This window comes from Chinchilla lanigera, unplaced genomic scaffold (genome assembly GCF_000276665.1).
Source record: "Chinchilla lanigera isolate Chin_1 unplaced genomic scaffold, ChiLan1.0 scaffold00158, whole genome shotgun sequence".
Taxonomy (NCBI): Eukaryota; Metazoa; Chordata; class Mammalia; order Rodentia; family Chinchillidae; genus Chinchilla; species Chinchilla lanigera.
Window position 1 is genome coordinate 1,147,219 of NW_004955559.1, and position 16,437 is coordinate 1,163,655.

A 16,437-nucleotide genomic window follows, 5' to 3' on the forward strand; every position below is an offset into this window, starting at 1 on the left:
GCAAGGTCGTGAGTTCGATTCCTAATACCGGAAGAAAAAAAAAAAAAAAAAAAAAAAAAAAAAACAAAGCAAAAAACAAAGAGGAAAGAAAATGAGGTTTGTGGAAGTCCTTACTAGATTATTTGTTTGTTTGAGACAGGGTCTCACTCAATCGCCAAATTACCCAGGCAGAATTCAAACTTTCAATCCTCCTGCCTCAGCCTCTCCAGTGCCAGGATTACAGGAATGCAGTAACACTAGTGTTAAGACAGAATGTGGGGAGCCCCTGCAGGATATCGTGAGGCGAATCACCAATCTTTCCTAAGACTCTGCGCATGCAGATAATTCTTCGCTGAAGAAGCAGCAGGCCCCTCCCCTGTCTTCCATCTGCGACCCATGTACTCAGCCACACTCCCTGTCCTTTGCCCTCCCAGCCTGAGTGCACCCCCCCTCGAGCACCAGCACCTCTGCCTGCGTTGGCCACCAGCACTGTCATTTCCAGCCTGCGTCCTGGGGGACTCCGTGCGGCTCTGCCCACCACCCCCTCCTAGTCTCCCGCCCTCCGCCTCCCGGTGGATACAGCGGTCAGCCCACCCTTCCCAGCTTCAGGCTGCCACGGTCCACCCAGGCCCACCCTCTGCCTGACCCAGCCCCTCAGACTTGTGCCTGCTCCTCCCCGACACCTGTCCCCCTCCTCACACACCTGGTCGAGCACCAAAGGGTGTGATCACAGGTGATCCAATGTACAACTTTTCAACATCATGATGGTTATTAAAAAAAAAAAAAAAAAAAAAAAGGATGGTGTAAAAGTGATCTCCAGCCCAGGGGCTGGTACCAAAGTGTAGTCAGCAGGTCCAGAGGCTGTGAGGTGCTGGGACCCTAGTTCACCTGACAGCCTCAGATACTGTGTACCAATACCAAACTGTACTCAACGATGGGAGAACTCACTGGGATAAAAACCTGTCTAAAAGTTTACAAACACCTGTATTTTGGTTTTGTGTTGTTCTGTTTTGTTTTTGTTTTTTTTTGTTTTTTTTTTTTTTTTTTTTGCCTTTTTGAGACAGGGTCCCGCTATGCAGTTCAGGCTAGCCTTGAGCTTTGTAGTACAGGGTGGTCTCGAACTTGCAGTGATCCACCTGCCTCAGCCTCCTGAGTGCTGGGATTACAGGGGTGCACCACCACACCTGGCTCCATTTCCTTTTCTTTCCTTTTCTTTTTGTTTCTTTCTTTCTTTTTTTTTTGTTGGTACTGGCAATTGAACTCACGACCTCGAGTTTGCCAGGCAGGTGCTACACCCCTGAGCTATATCACCAGCCCGTCTTTGTATTTTCTGATGTCCTCTTTGATTTCCTTTTTCAGAGCACTGTAGTTTTCACTGTAGAGCTTTTTCACTATCATAGACAGATTGATAGACAGATTAATTCCTAAGAACTTAATTTTTCTTGTTGGCATTGTGGTCTTTTTTTCCAATTTCTTTTTATTTTTTAGAAAGAGTCTCACTCTGTAGTACAAGTTGGGCTTGAACTCACTACAAAGCCCAGGCTGACCTCAAATTCACAGCAATCCTCCTGCCTCAGCCTCCTAAGTGCTGGCATTACAGGCATGCCTGGCTCTATGCTGCCTTGTCTTCTCATCTTTCTTTTCTTTTCTTTTCCCTTCTTTTCTTTTCTTCTTCTTTTGCTTCTCTTTCACCTTCTTCTTCTTCTTTTTATTTTTTTTGTGCATTGTGCTGAGGCTTGCAGGGTGATATTTGTGGCAAGCTTCATTGCCAGTGTGCAGACCTCTTTAGTCAATTTCTACTTTTCAGTGGTGCCCTCTGGGTGTGGATAACTATTTGCCTCTGCCTCCATCCCAGGATGCAACCACCCCCATTTACTTGGGTTGGAGCTGGCAGTGTATCTGACCCAGACCCCAGTTCTCCAGGTGTGGGCTGCAGTACTGTCAATGACCTCAGGACGATCCAGGTATCGGTGGCCCAAGGAAACCAATTGCTAGTAGCACTGTGTCATCTTGGTCACAGTAATAAAATCAACAACAGAGCCAAAGACGACCCGGATATCAACAAACTCTTAACGACTCAGTGTCCCACCCTTTACCATAGAAAAGAGATCTGTAATTATAGTAAGAAAATTAAGACAAAACAAATATTGACCTGTTATTGATCTACAGTACATACAGTGGTACCTTGGTTCATGAACACTTTTGTTTTTACTTCATGGGTAATTTATTCAAATATTTAAGAAGTAAATAGCTCAGCATGGTGGTACACACCTGTAATTTCAGCATTTGGGAGGCTGAAGCAGGAGAATCACTGCAAATCTGAGGCCAGCCTGGGATACACAGTGAGTTCAAGGCCAGTCTGGACTACACAGTGAGACCCACCTCAAAAAAAAAAAGAGAGAGAGAAAAAAATATACATGTAAGAAGAAAATAAACTAATCATATTAAATCTTTCACATACTAAGAAATTTGAAACCCTTCTATGTATAAATATGTATAAAATTATTGTATTTTTAAAATTTATTTTTTAAAATTTGATTTTATTTGTACATTTAATGATCACATTCATCACGGAGAATTTGAACCTGCACATAATATATCTTCATTCCTCTTTTCCCCCAGCCCCCTCCCCTCCCTTATGAACACTTTTGTTTGCAAACAATTTGGTTCACAAACAGAAACATTTGGAAAATTTTTGCTTTTGTTGGCAAATACAAACATGATCATCTTTTCCAAAAGCATAGAATAAATTCAGTTTGCGAAGGGAGGTACTACTGTGTCTACTAAATAAAACAAGTTTATCCCCACTAACAGTAAAATAATAAACGACAGTAATAGCGGGGCTGGGGCTATAGCTCAGCGGCACGGCGCCTGCCTGGCAAGCACAAGGTCCTGAGTTCGATTCCTGGTACCAAAACAAAACACAAAACAGTAATAGCCTAAAGTTAACTAGGTATCTAGAGAGATTCATACAGCTTAGGAAATGTAGGAGTGGGGAGCTGGAGGAGAAAAAGTAAAATTTGAAAAACTGCTCAATGGAGTATAAGGAGAGGATAGTGAGACAGCGGATCTTATTGAGGGGTAAAAGGAAATTAATTATGGTAAAGAAAAAACAGCTGCAAGGAAAAAAAATGAACAAGAAAAAAAAAGAAGAAAGTAAAATAGTGCAAGGCTGGTTGTGGTGGTGTATGCCTATAATCCCAGGAGTCTGGTGGCTGAGGCAGGAGAATTGCCATGAGTTTGAGATCAGCCTGGGCTGCATAAATGAGTTCAGGGCCAGGATGTCATAGCAAGACCCTGTCTCAAAAAAACAAAACAAAACAAAACAAAACCACAAAGCAAACCAAAAACAGTGCAATATATAGGAAATGAAACATAAGAAGGCGGGGGGGGGGGAACTAAAGACAAAAAAGGGAGGAAAAACTCCATCTCAAAAAAAAGAAGGAAGGAGAAAAATAAAAAAAATTGAAAAATTTTTAAAAATTGAGGCAAAGAAGAAAACTCCCCTGTGTTTTTGAATGAGGGGTTTCTCTCTAGGATCTGCAGTCTTGGAATCCAGCCGGTTACTGTCTGTTCTACCTGGCTCTAGCGCCTGTGGGTTTTTAGGGTATATTCCCTGCACCAGAGGCCTCTCTGTCCATTCACCCCAGACTGTGGTACGGTCCAAGACAAGGTGCGTCCCTGCTCACACTGGTAGCTGGGAAAAGCCATCAGCCCTCTGGTCTCTGCTGGATGCAGGCTGCGGGGCAGGGTTGAAGTGGACTGTTGGGCTGAGGGTCAACACTTACGGGTCTGGCTGCTCCCTTCCCTCCCTGGGTGTTACCCCCATCCCGGATCAGCGTGGTTGGTTAGTCCTCACCTCTGCTGCCCCGTGCCAATGAGAAGCAGAATGTAGAGCCAGCTCAGAGCTGGTAGACGTAGTCTCTGGGTTTCAAGGAGGCATCCATGGCCTGACACTGGAATCCTGGGCTGGAAGAGTCCATTCCGGCCCCTGAGGGAGGGCTTAGGCTGCCTCTCCCTGCCCACTGCCCCCTGCTGGGGCCCAGTAGTTGAGTCCTTTGTGAGGTGGGGCAGGAGCAGAGGGGACCACTAGGTCAGTGTTAGAGTAGGCACTGAGTCTCCCCCGGGGAGCAGCCCCCCAGCATGGCGAGCGTAGTCGTGAAGACCATCTGGCAGTCCAAGGAGTTCCATCAGGCTGGGGACACCCCCGCCAGGGTCGAGAGGAGGATCCAGCTGGGCCCCGAAGCTCCCGGGGGCATGACCGGCCCAGCCAAGGGGATCACGAAGAAAAAGAAGGCTGTGTCATTCCATGGGTGGGTCTGTCGCTCCCTGTCACAATGGTCCTTGGGCCAGCACCGCGTCCTGCACAGCCCAAGTGCCACCACGGGTACTGTGGGAGGGAGGGAGGGAGACAGGAAGGCGCGAGGGTCGGGGGACACAGCCAGGGGCGGAAAGGAAGGTGGTGGCCAGAGGTAGAGAGGAAAGTCAGGAAGTAACAGATGTCACTGCAGGGCTCGGGTCAGGCCTGAATCCAGCCCTGGCTGTCTGGCTTTGGCTACTGGGTTCATTTGCCCACCTGCCACCAAGAATAGGAGAACCCTGGGCACAGAGAGACTCCCCTGTAGTCCAGCACTCTGGGAGGCTGAGGCAGGAGGGTCGAAAGTTTGAGCACAGCTTGAGCAGTTTAGCAGCTTAGCAAGCCTCTTGTCTCAAAATTAAAAAAAAAAAAAATCAAAAAAGGACTGGGGATGTAGCTCAATAAGAAGACCTTGGGTTGAAGCTCAGGTTCCAGAAGAGGAAAATGAGTTTATTCACAATTTGGCCAAACTGGGAGGGCGGCTGGTCCTCCTCTCCTCAAGGCAAACACGGGCGTTGTCTCCAGGCTGTAGGCACAGAACCTAAGCCAGCAACCAGCCACACAGAGGCCTAGCCTGGCTGTGACTGCGAGCTAGAAGTGTTAAATTCTCCTTGGCACCAGGGCCTGGGTGCAATTTAGCTCTCACCATGAGCAGCTGAAGAAACAGCTCCTCTCTAGAAAAAACACCTCCTCCTTTTTGTTTTTTGTGGACAAGTTTTTTGCTATTTAGTCCAACCTGGCCTCAAACTCAGGATCCTCCTCCCTCAGCCTCCCAAGTGCTGGGATTACAGGTGTGTTGCCACCATGCCCGGCTCCAAAAATCCTAATTTTTATTTATTTGTTATTTTATTTCTTTCTTTCTTGCAGTAGTGGGGATTGAACCCAGGGATACTCTACTGCTTAACTACATCCCCAGTTCTTTTTTTTTTTTTGTACCAGGAATCAAACTTAGGACCTTGCACTTGCCAGGCAGGCGCTTGTGCCGCTGGGCTATACACCTAGCCCTTCCCAGCACTTTTTAAAGTTTGTTTTGAAACAGGATCTCACTAAGTCTCTAAATTTCACAGACTGGGTGTGAACTCACAGTTCTCCTGCCTCAGCCTCTTATGTGCTAGTATGACAGGTGTGCCTACCACACCCGGCTCCAGCGATCATAATTTTATTTTCGTGTTTGCTTTAGGAGACAAGGTCTCGCTGTGTAGTTCAGGCTGGCATTGAACTCACCATGTAGCCCAGGCTGGCCTCAAGCTTGCAGTGATCCTCCTGTCTCAGCCTCCAGAGTGCTGGGACCGCAGGCGCGGCCACAGTGGCCAGCTCCAGCAGTCCTAACCTTTAAAGATCCATTTTAACCTCCCGGTTACAGGGAGACCAGTGAAGGCAGAAGAAAGCAGGACGCGGGGACGGAAGAGGCAGCAGAAAGCAGGCAGCAGGGGCGGAAGACAGAGAAGATAGCGGGCCTCGGGGAAGGCGAGAATGAAAGTGGGCGGTGAGGCAGGGTCGCCCGGCGCGGGCTGCGAGCGAGCGGGAGGCAGGCGGGGCTGCGTCCTCCATTTGCGCTGTCGCCTCCCCAGCGTGGAGCCGCGGATGCCACATGAGCCCGTGCACTGGTGTCTCAACCTCAGACGGTCCTCGGGCTGCACCAACGTGTCCCTGCTGAACCTGGCCGCCACCGTGGAGCCCTCGGACTCCTCGGGGACCGACTCCATCACGGAAGACAGCGGCCGGCTGGCGCTGCCTGGGCCTCCTGCCGTCCCTGTCTCGCCCTGGGCTGCAGAAGATCCGGACATCAAGGAACTTCTGGTGAGCGGCTCCGGGGACAGGCATGTCAGCAGGAGGGGCAGGGAGGCTTGTGGATTTGGGATAAGAACGTTCTAAATGTCCCGGTGCGAGCCCAGCAAGGTGGCGCACTCCTGTCTTGCCAGCTCCCTGGGAGGCTGAGGCAGGAGGATCGCTGTGAGTTCAAGGCTAACCTGGGCTATATAATGAGACCTTGTCTCAAAGCAAAGCAAAACAAAACAAAAAAGGAGAGCCAAGCTGGTGGGGTGGTGACATCCTGATGCCACAGTAGGGGTCACTGTGAGAATCCTGGGGAGGACAGGTCTTGGCCCCTACCTGCAGGGGTGGAGAAAGGTTGTCCACGAAGAGGAACAGCTGGACCCTGAAGCCAAGGCAGTGTCCCATGAGAAGACGGGGCAAGATATCCTAGGTACCAGGAACAGCCTGCAGGAATGGACAGGGCGGAAGTCCACCAGGAAAGAGGTGACGTCAGCTTGGTCCTCTGGCTGCAGCACGGTCTATGAGAGATGAGGCTGGAGGAGGGCCCTGGCCACACAGGCAGAGAAAAGTGATTGTTCTCCTGGGGTAATGGGGAGCCAGTGTGGGTTCCGAAGAGAGGGAGGAGCAACTTGGGCTCTCTTCCCATTTACTGAGCTCCTAGTGTATGCCATGGGGCTGCATCTCTATGGGGTGTGTGTGTCTCATTTTCCCTTCTTAGAAATTCTAGAAAGGACCTGGTATAATGACCAGTTTAAAGATGAAAACAGAAGCCAGGGGTGGTGGCAAAGCAGTAATCTCAGAGCTCTGGGAGGCTGAGGCAGTAGGATCACCAAGAGTTTGAGGCCAGCCTGTGCTACAGAATGAGACCCTACCTCAAAAAACAAAACAAAACAAAACAAAACAACGAAGCCAGCCTGGAAAACTTAGTAAGACCCTGTTTCAAGATTTAAAAAAAAAACTGGGAATATAGCTCAGTGGCACAGAGCCTGCCTGGCAACTGCAAGGTCCTGAGTTCAATTCCTGGTACCAAAAATAAATAAATAATAATATAATAAAAATAAAATAAAAGGGTGAGCATATATATGGCTCAGTGGTACAGCACCCTCTGGATTTGGACCCTAGTACCTTAAAAAAAAAAAAAAAAAAAAAAAAGACCAGTTCCTAAGGAAGATATAAAAATCATAAACATGTTACAACCTAAGAGAGCTTCAAATAGGGAGTTCAAGGCCAGCTTGAACTATGTAACGAGATTCCATTTCAGACCAAAATAAAAAAGAAAATAAAAACTGAAATTACAGGGGCTGAGGATTTAGCTCAGCGGCACAGCACCTGCCTGGCAAGTGTGAGGGCGTGAGTTCTATTCCCGGTTCCAGAAAAAAAAACAAAAAACTGAAATTACTATAATCAGGAAGAAAACGGGGACATACTACTTTATAGGAAAAAAAAAAAAGATGGCAAAGAATACTATGAACAGTTGCAAGCCAATCAATCAAACAGTTTAGAACTGTGTCTTGGTCCTGAGGAGGAAATCAGAGATGCTCAGCTTAGGGGGATGAGGGAGGGATCTCTGCCCAGCACCTTCTCCTCTCTCTTCCTGCTCTTCCCTCAGCCTCCACCCTGGCCTCCCTGCCTCTGGTCTCTGCCCTCATCCTGAAATGCCTTTTTTTGGGGGGGGGGGGGAGAGTTGAGACAGTATATCGTTTTGTAGGCCAGGCTGGCCTTGAACTCTTGGCGATCTTCCTGCCTCAGCCTCCCAGAGTGTTGGGATTACAACCAGACGTCAAAATATCCAGCTTGTCTAGATGTTTTTGACAAACTTCTCTCTGTCAGAAAAGCAGCAATAGTAAGCCAAATACTGAGTCAAACAAAAGAGAGAGAAATATTTTAGTGTCCAGTCTTCAAGGAAAGATCTAAAATGCCTATTTTGTTTTATTTTATTTTATTTTATTTTGTGCGTGGTTTTTCTCCGGTACTGGGAACCGAACTCACGACCTTGCGCTTGCCAGGCAGGCGCTTTTGCCGCTGAGCTAAATCCCCAGCCCCTAAAATGCCTATTATACCTCTTTGGGAATAAGGTTTTAGAAAAATTTTAGCTTCTTCTAGTACAGGGAATGTGGGCTGCTGTGCAAGAGCCTAGGGGCAGGGATGGCGAAACTTTTAGAGCTTCCAGTGATAACAAACAGCCCTCTGACACATGTATCATAGCTTTGCCACCATTGGCCTAGGGTAACTTAAAACTCCACAGATCCTGCAGTTTTTTATCAAGTCACTTTTTTTCTTGAATCAACACTCATTGCGTTGCTACAAACCTTTGATTAATTTCTGGGATTGTGAAAAGCTGATTCGCATGGTTTTCTCAGTGTTTCTATGAAGCTGTGATTGTGGAGTTTCTTACCGCGCATTTTATTGTCATCACTCACATACAGTATTTCCTATCACCCTGGTTTACAGGGCAATCATGCTTGAAATAGACTGTTTGGGGTTTTGTTTGTTTGTTTGTTTTTGGTACCGGAAATCAAACTCAGGACCTTGTGCTTGCCAGGCAGGTGCTTGTACCACTGAGCTATATACCTGGCCCCAAAATATACTGTTGTCTCCATCTCACAATGAAGAAACATTTTTTCCCTTTGGATATTACACTGGGAACTGTGAGAGAAACCAAAGTAACTGGGATAAGCAACATAGCTTATTTTTCACACAGAAGTCTCAACAGATATAACAACACTGCTCTTCAAATACAGCAAGCTTCTGTATTCTGGTTGCTCTCCCATTTCTAGGCTATTGTTCTCCCCATCACCTTCTATCCATTCAGAAGAGAGGATTCTTCTGGAAGGACCTTCTTCTGGAAGGATTCTTCCAACACATCCTCCAGTACAGACATTCCAGACCTCTTACAACCATTGGCTGGAATTGATCACATGGTCACATAGCTGCAAGGGAACCTGGAAATCTAGTCCCTGGTTACACAGTCATATGCCAAGCTAAAGTCTTGATAACTGTGGAAGCAGGGGTAATCAATTCTGCCACATACATCCACTTGGAACTACAGGTTGGCAGGATCCACTAAGCAGTTTATGATGATAAAAAGTAATGATAAAAAAAAAAGTAATGATCAAGCCAAGTGATGGCATAAGCCTGTAATCCCAGCAGTTTGGGAGGTTGAGGCAGGAGGATCACAAGGTTGAGCCCAGTCTGGGCAACTTAGTGACTCAGAAAGACCCTGTCTCAAAATAAAAAATAAAAGAGCTGGGGATATAGCTCAGCGTGAAAGCACTGGGTTCCACCCCCAGTCACACCCACATGTAACGATGACCAGGGGCCACAGGGTGCCATGGTTTAAAACAAAGTTTCTGACTTTAAATCCTGACAAGAACACCTAATGTGCTCTATCCCGGGAGCACAAGGGCTGTTCCCCTTCTTTTGCCCCCCTTGCTAAATGGGCCAGATCACTTCAAGAGGTTTGGGTGTGAGGAATAAACAGAAGACGTGTGTAAGCTCGGCTTGGTGGCTCAGTGAGTGCGCCCGTGCTGCAGGGTGGTCCTTTATCATTCTCCAGTGCCCGGGGAGAATGCGCAGTTCATCTTTTGATGTCAACCCCAAGGGCACTTACCTGTGTTTCCCTGAGACCACCCTTTGTCCCCTGCATGTCTGAGCACCTCACCCCTTACTCCCTTCTGGGTCCCACTACTTATTTTCCTCCCACCACACCCCAGAGAAAATGAGTCCACCCCTAGGTCTGCCAAACGGGTCACTACAAACCGCAGAGGTGCCACTGCGGGCCAAACCACACAGGGCACCAGGGCAAAATCAAGGGGTAAACACAGCCCCCCCTGCTGGAGTTTTTCTCGGGGCTGGGATTTGTCAACACACCCCACTGAACCAACTGTCTCCCCTCCTTCCCCAGAGCGGGGTCAACACTGGACTAGTGCATGCCAAAGACTCTATCATCAGCTTGAAGGAAAAGACCAGCCGGGTAAACCAGCACGTGCAGACCCTGCAGGTGTGAGGACCCCCTGTCCCCTCAACACCTCCTCTTCCTCCAGCTTAGCTAAGTTCCCCTCTGGATAGAGCCTGCTTCCTGCTCACTGCAAGCATAGCCCCACTGGGGAGCTGAGGCTCAGAAGGGGAAGGGGCCCCTGGACCAGACCCCTCCCCATGGCCTGTCCCTGCTCCAGAGTGAGTGTTCCCTGCTGAGCGAGAATCTAGAGAGAAGGCGGCAAGAGGCAGAGGAGCTGGAAGGGTACTGCAGCCAACTCAAGGTGAGCCTCTGGGGAGGCCAGGGATGCCGAAAGGCCCGGGAGGAGTGGAGCAGGCGGGGGAAAGCGGAGCGGAGCTCCGGGCAGCTTTGTGGAAACGGAGGCTGAGGGTCTTGAGGCTGAGCTGGCCCGGGAAGGCAGGGACCCCGAGCTGGAGCGGGAAGGCAGGGACCCCGCCCTGGTGTCCTGACCCAGGAGAACTGCAAGAAGGTGACCCGCTCCGTGGAAGATGCTGAAATCAAAACGAACGTCTTGAAGCAGAACTCGGCCCTGTTGGAGGTAACAGGGGAATCGGCCCGGGATTTGAGGTACCATGCCCCAATGTCGGGTTCCCTGGGCGTCTCTGAGGGTGGAGGGGTTGGGGGAAGAGGCTGGACATCGTGACCTGTGCTCCTTTCCCTCCCAGGAAAAGCTGCGATACCTCCAGCAGCAACTGCAGGACGAGACGCCGCGGAGGCAGGAGGTCGAGATGCAGGCGCTGGAGCTGAAGCTGGAGGCTGGCCTCTCCCGCTCGGGCCTTCAGGGCAGTCCCGAAGAGGCCTCGAGGCTGCGCGGCACGGCCCCCAGCGGCTGCGGATTGGGGCCTCGGGCGGGGGAAGCACCCCACGCGAGCGAGCTGGAGCTGCAGAAGGTCTCCGCGAGCCTGGAGGAGCTGAGGTGGGCGGGGCTTAGGAGTAGCTCTTAGCCGAGGCGAACTGCACCTAAGGGGTGGAACCTCGAGGGCTGGATGAGCCCAGCCGGGCGTGGTGGCGCACGCCTGCAATCCCAGCACTCGGGAGGCTGAGGCAGGAAGAGCCGCTTGAATTCGAGGCCGGCCTGGGCTACATAGCGAGACCCCCCCGCTCCTCAAAAAAACAAAAAAGAAAAGAAAATCTCTAAGTGAGCCTAAAAGGCGCAGTTTTGGGGCTGGGGTGGGCGGGGCCCTCGATGCTAAAGTGGTTGGGGCCTTAGGGTGGAGCCTGGGGGACCTCAAGTGGGCCGGGCGGGAGAGGAGCCTTGAGGGGCAGGGGACCTAGGGGGTGGAGCTTCCAGTGACAGGAGTGGGCGGGGCCTAAGGCGCAGCCTCTCCAGGTGAGGCGGGGGAACCCTAGGAGTGCAACTTTGAGGCTGAGGTGGGCGGGGTCTGGGGCGGGGTCTGGGGCGGGGTCTGGAGGAGCAGCGGTGGGCGGGGCCTATGCTCGATGAGCAGGACCTAGATGTTGGAGCAAGAAGATCCTGGGGTTGGGCCTCACGGGTAGGGTCTCCGAGCCCCCAGGAGGGAATGCTGTGGGGGCAGTGACCTGACCGGGCAGGGCTTCGGAGAAGTAATTTTTGAGTTTACGGCTGCTGGGCTGTAGGTTCGCGGCTTCTGCAATTGAGGTGCTCGGGGCTTGCGACAGGGCAGGGCCAAATTGGACAGGCCAGAGGAGAGCGGCCCTCGGCGGTGTCTGCAGGCTGGGGGCAGCTGACAAGGGGAGGCAGAGTTCTGCGGGGCGAGGCCGGATTTCCGCAAGTGGATGGCGCAGGAGATCGGAGGGACAAGTTGTGTCTGGAGCCATGGACCTGGTCTCAGTGGGGTGGTGTCCATGTCAGCGTGACCACACCCAGTCCTCCACCGGTCCCCTCGTCTGTCTGCCCCTTCAGGAGGGAGGTGACCTCACTGACCGCACGGTGGCATCAGGAGGAGGACGGGGTGCAGGAAGCCCTGCGGCTGCTCGGAGGCTTGGGCGGCAGGCTCGACGGCTTCCTGGGTCAGTGGGAGCGCGCGCAGTGCGACCAAGCGCAGACGGCGCGGAGCGTGCAGGAGCTGCGCGGCAGGGCGGACCAGCTGTGCACCTTGTGAGGGCGGGGCCCGAGGGATGGGGCGGGGCCCGAGGGATGGGGCGGAGCCGGTAGGGGCGGGGCCATGAGGAAAAAGGGAGGGCCAATCAGCTGGGCCTGCAGCTTCTAGATATACTAACGTGGAGAAGCGCCAATTAGACGGCAAGAAGGGGCGCGCCGTAATGCATAAGGGATGGAGGCAATTAGGAAAAGAGCAAGGGGCAGGGACAAATGGAGTCAAGAAAAGCTAATTAGAGAACTGGAGTAAATCATTCCAGATATTAAAATACAAATGGGCCAGGCGGTGGCACACGTCTGTAATCCCAGCACTTGGGAGGCTGAGGCAGGAGGGTCATTGAGCGTTGAGCGTTCGAGGCCAGCCTACAAAGAGAGCTCAAGGCCAGCCTAACTGCACAGAAAGACCCTGTCTCAAAAAGACAAAAGAAAAAGAAAAGAAAAAAGAAAAACACGGAGCTGGGAGTGGTGCTACACGCCTGTAATGCCACTACTCAGAAGGCTGAGGCAAAAAAAAAAAAAAAAAGGCTGAGGCAGGAGAATTGCCGTGAATTCGAGGCCAGACTGGGCTACATAGTGAGTTGGAGGCCAGCCTGGACTACATGGAGAGAACCTGTCTCATAAATAAATAAATGTCTAAATAAATAAACAACCGGAGAGGACAATCATAACAGAGAGGGGTCTAGCACGGTGGCACGCAACTGTAATATCAGCACTCTGGGAGCATCAGGAGGACGACGAGTTTCAGCCCAGTCTGGATAGTTAACAACTTAGACTCTATCTCAAAAAATAATAAAAGCGAAGGCGGAGAGCTGGGGATGTAGCTCAGGCCGAAGGCCATGGGTTTAATCCCCAGTAAAAACAGAGAAAGGCCCGCGGCACAGAATGTCAAAGGTCAGCCGGGGAAATAGCTCAGCGGGACAGCACCTGCCTGGCAAGTGCAAGGTTGTGAGTTCGATTCCCGGTACCAAAAAAAGAAAAAAAAATCGAAGGTAGATAGAGGAGCAGTGCTGGGCTGGGGACGGGGGAAGCCTTTCCAGAACCTTACAGCAGCGGCTATTCTCCTGCCTCAGGGTGGAGCGGTCAGCAGTGTCTCTGGCTTCCCTGAGGAACGAACTGGAGGGGCTGGGCCCTGTCAAACCCATTCTGGAAGAGCTGGCTCGGCAGTTTCAGAACTCTCAAAGGGGCCCTGATCACCCCATGAACCTGGACCGGTCCCCGCAAGGCTCCTGTGGGCGCTGTGCCAGGTATGAGGGAGCGTTCTGGGTCACCCTGAGGAAGGTGCATTGAAGGCGATGGGGCCTTGGCAAGGGAAGGTGAGTGTTTTGTGGGAGCAGGGCGTCCCCACACAAGGACGGAGCAGCCAGGCCTGCTGCATTCTTCCCACCCGCAAGCGACAGTGAGTGTCTATGGACCTCCAGAGGCTTGCTAGATTTGGAGCACTGTGTACTTCCAGCGCCTCTGGGGAAGGCGAGAATGTGGCAGGTGGTGGTAGGTGCTCTCAGCATTGAGGCATTGGAGATAAAGGATACCGTGCCTAATTCGTTTCAGGAGATCAAGTTTAACGTGTACACTGCGGGAAATGTGATTTTTTTGTTTTGTTCTGTTTGGTGGACTTCACACTGAGCTACCTCCCAGATCTTTTTTTATTTTTGATTTTGAGAAAGTGTCTGGCTAAGTTGCCCAGGCTGGGCTTAAACTTTCAATCCTCTTGCCTCAGTCTCCTATACGGCTGCGATCACGAATGTGTGCCACTACACCCAGCTCAATGCTAGCTGTTGGGGTCTTTGAAAAACAAGGGCTATCTGGTGCCCCTTGGGAATAGGAATCGAAGGACACCCGGGGTGATGGGAAGATTGCGGGGGGTGGGGGGGCATAACGGACCAGGGCCAGGTGGAGGCTGGCAGGCGAGCATGGCGCATCATGGGAATGGAGTAGGGGCTGAGTCCCTTTCATCTGGTGACCTCCCCTCCCCCAGCCAGGGGCAGCAGTTGTCCACAGAGTCCCTGCAGCATCTGCTAGAGCGAGCGCTGACCCCGCTGGTGGATGAGGTGAAGCAGAGAAGCCTGACTCCTCCTGCCTGTCCCAGCTGCCAGAGGCTACACAAGAAGATTCTGGTACCAAAGACCATGGGTTATCATGTGCTGCTTTACTTTTCTGGCAGGGCAGGGGTGGGGATCCTGGGGCACAAGGGGGCTGCCCGCATGTGGCAGGAAGGGCAGGGCTGGCCTGAGCAGCAGCAATGGGGAGGACTTGGCTCTGAAGCATGGGGGGAAGTAAGCAGCTTAGAGGTTACTGAGTCAGAGGCCAATAATCCTACAATCTTGGATGATATGCTTGAGTGCAAAGCATGATGGGATATTGGATCTGGTGCATTATGGGACATGGAGACAGATACTAGTCTTAAGGTTCGTGGAACATGGGCCTGATTTTTGTAGACCTTCAGAGAAACAGCGCCTTATTATGGGACCATTGAGGCTAGACAGAGGACCTAGTGATTATAGGTCACAATAAGCTCCTGGGTTATGAGAAATGGACAGAGTGGCCAGCTCTTCCTAGGGCATTGTACAACAGACTAAAGCCCAATGGCTGCAGGGGCGTGAGTCCTGCTGTATTGTGGGATGTGGAGATGCAGTGTATTATGGGATGTTGGGCTAAGCGATGCTGGGGGGATAGATGTGGGTGAGACAGACAAGCAAGGCAGCATGGAGCATTGATATGGCCAAATGGGAGGCTGAGTACAGGGCCTGGTGCATTGTGGGATACAAAGAGGGCACTAAAGATTCATTTTGTGAGAGATGCTGGTCTCAGACAAGATGTGTGGCCCTGGAGCAGACTCAGGATTAGTACAAGATGGAATTTGAAAGGCCAGTGCATGATGGGAGGCCAGGCGCAGGCATGATGGGAAACTCTGGGTCAGGATGCAGGCCCACGGGACCCTGCCCCTGGCCCTCTGCAACCCAGCTCCCCCTCAACCCCAGCCCAGTCCGTCAAGCCCAGCAGTGCCTGCACTCCTCTCCCCAGGAGCTGGAGCGCCAGGCCTTGGCCAAACATGTCCGGGCAGAGGCCCTGAGCTCCACCCTTCGGCTGGCCCAAGACGAGGCACTGCGGGCCAAGAATCTGCTGCTGACAGACAAGATGAAGCCGGAGTGAGGAAGGAGGCAGAGGGCATGGGAGGAGGGTGAGGTCTTGGGGTCAGGCCCTGGCCTCTCCTTCCACCCCCACCCCCGGCGCCAAGGCCCCTAGCACTGACGCCCATGTGCTGTCATTGCAGGGAGAAGGTGGCCACTTTGGACTATCTCCACCTGAAGATGTGCTCCCTCCACGACCAGCTCAGCAGCTTGCCGCTTGAGGGCTCCACAGGGACGATGGGGGGAGGAAGTAGTGCAGGGGCTCCCCCAAAACGTGGGGGCCCAGCCTCTGAACAATAAATAGCCTCTCTTGCTCTCATGAAATCTGGCTCTTTATTGGCATCAACAGAGAGGGAGCCGGGCATGGTGGTGCACGCCTGTAATCCCAGTGCTCGGGAGGCTGAGGCAGGAGGATCATTGTGAGTTCGAGATCAGCCTGGGCTACAAAGTGAGCTCAAGGCCAGCCTGAACTGCACAGCAAGACCCTGTCTCAGCAAGAGAAAAAAAAAAAAACAACCAAAAACAGAGAGGGAGTGAGCAGGGCCTGGGAGGCACATGCTTGTCGTCCCAGCTACTCTGGAGAATTGAAAGTTCAGGACCAGCCTGGGCAGCTCAGTGGGACCCTGTCACAAACAGAGAAAAGAGGGGGAGGGGGCTGGGATATCAAGGAGGGACAGAGCACTTCCCTAGCATGTGTAGAGCCCTGGGTTCCACCCACAGCATAATAAATCACCAAGCCCTAATATTAAGCAATCCCAGTGGGCTGGGGATATAGCTCACTGGCAAGTGTGAGGTCGTGAGTTTGATTCCCAATACCAAAACAAAGAAACAAAAAAATAACAAGCAATCCCAGCATTTGGGAGGCTGAGGCAGAAGGATGACCTGAGTTCGAGGCCAGCCTTCAGGGTGAGAAACAGATCACCCGGAAGGTGTGTGAGGCCTCCAAACTGAAGAACCAGAGGCTGAAGTCCAAAGGTGAAACTCGGGCTGGGATTGAACAGTATGGCTCCTGCAGAAGGAGGAAGGGTTCAAGGGCAAGGAGGCTGTGGCTTCAGATCCCACAGCAGCTGCAGCAATGAGGTGGAGAAGGACACCCAGAAGACAGGCATCCTCCAGATCTGCT

General features: G+C 51.7%; 1 protein-coding gene across 10 annotated transcripts; it reads left to right on the forward strand.

Annotated features, from left to right (window-relative positions):
- The first annotated feature begins 4,028 nt into the window (after positions 1-4,028).
- Tsks (testis-specific serine kinase substrate) lies at positions 4,029-15,638 on the forward strand. Of its 10 annotated transcripts, none has more exons than XM_005412834.1 (12): positions 4,029-4,292; positions 5,700-5,822; positions 5,908-6,136; positions 10,017-10,112; positions 10,288-10,371; positions 10,564-10,647; positions 10,775-11,025; positions 11,992-12,186; positions 13,257-13,430; positions 14,162-14,300; positions 15,165-15,364; positions 15,458-15,638. In XM_005412834.1, exons 1-12 carry the CDS (start codon positions 4,123-4,125, stop codon positions 15,612-15,614), a joined length of 1,902 nt encoding a protein of 633 aa, XP_005412891.1. In that variant the 5' UTR covers positions 4,029-4,122; the 3' UTR covers positions 15,615-15,638. The 10 variants fall into 10 exon arrangements, with proteins under 10 accessions (XP_005412891.1, XP_005412895.1, XP_005412892.1 ...); XM_005412838.1 differs by having other exon boundaries at positions 15,208-15,332; XM_005412835.1 differs by having other exon boundaries at positions 10,567-10,647.
- The last annotated feature ends 799 nt before the right edge of the window (positions 15,639-16,437 follow it).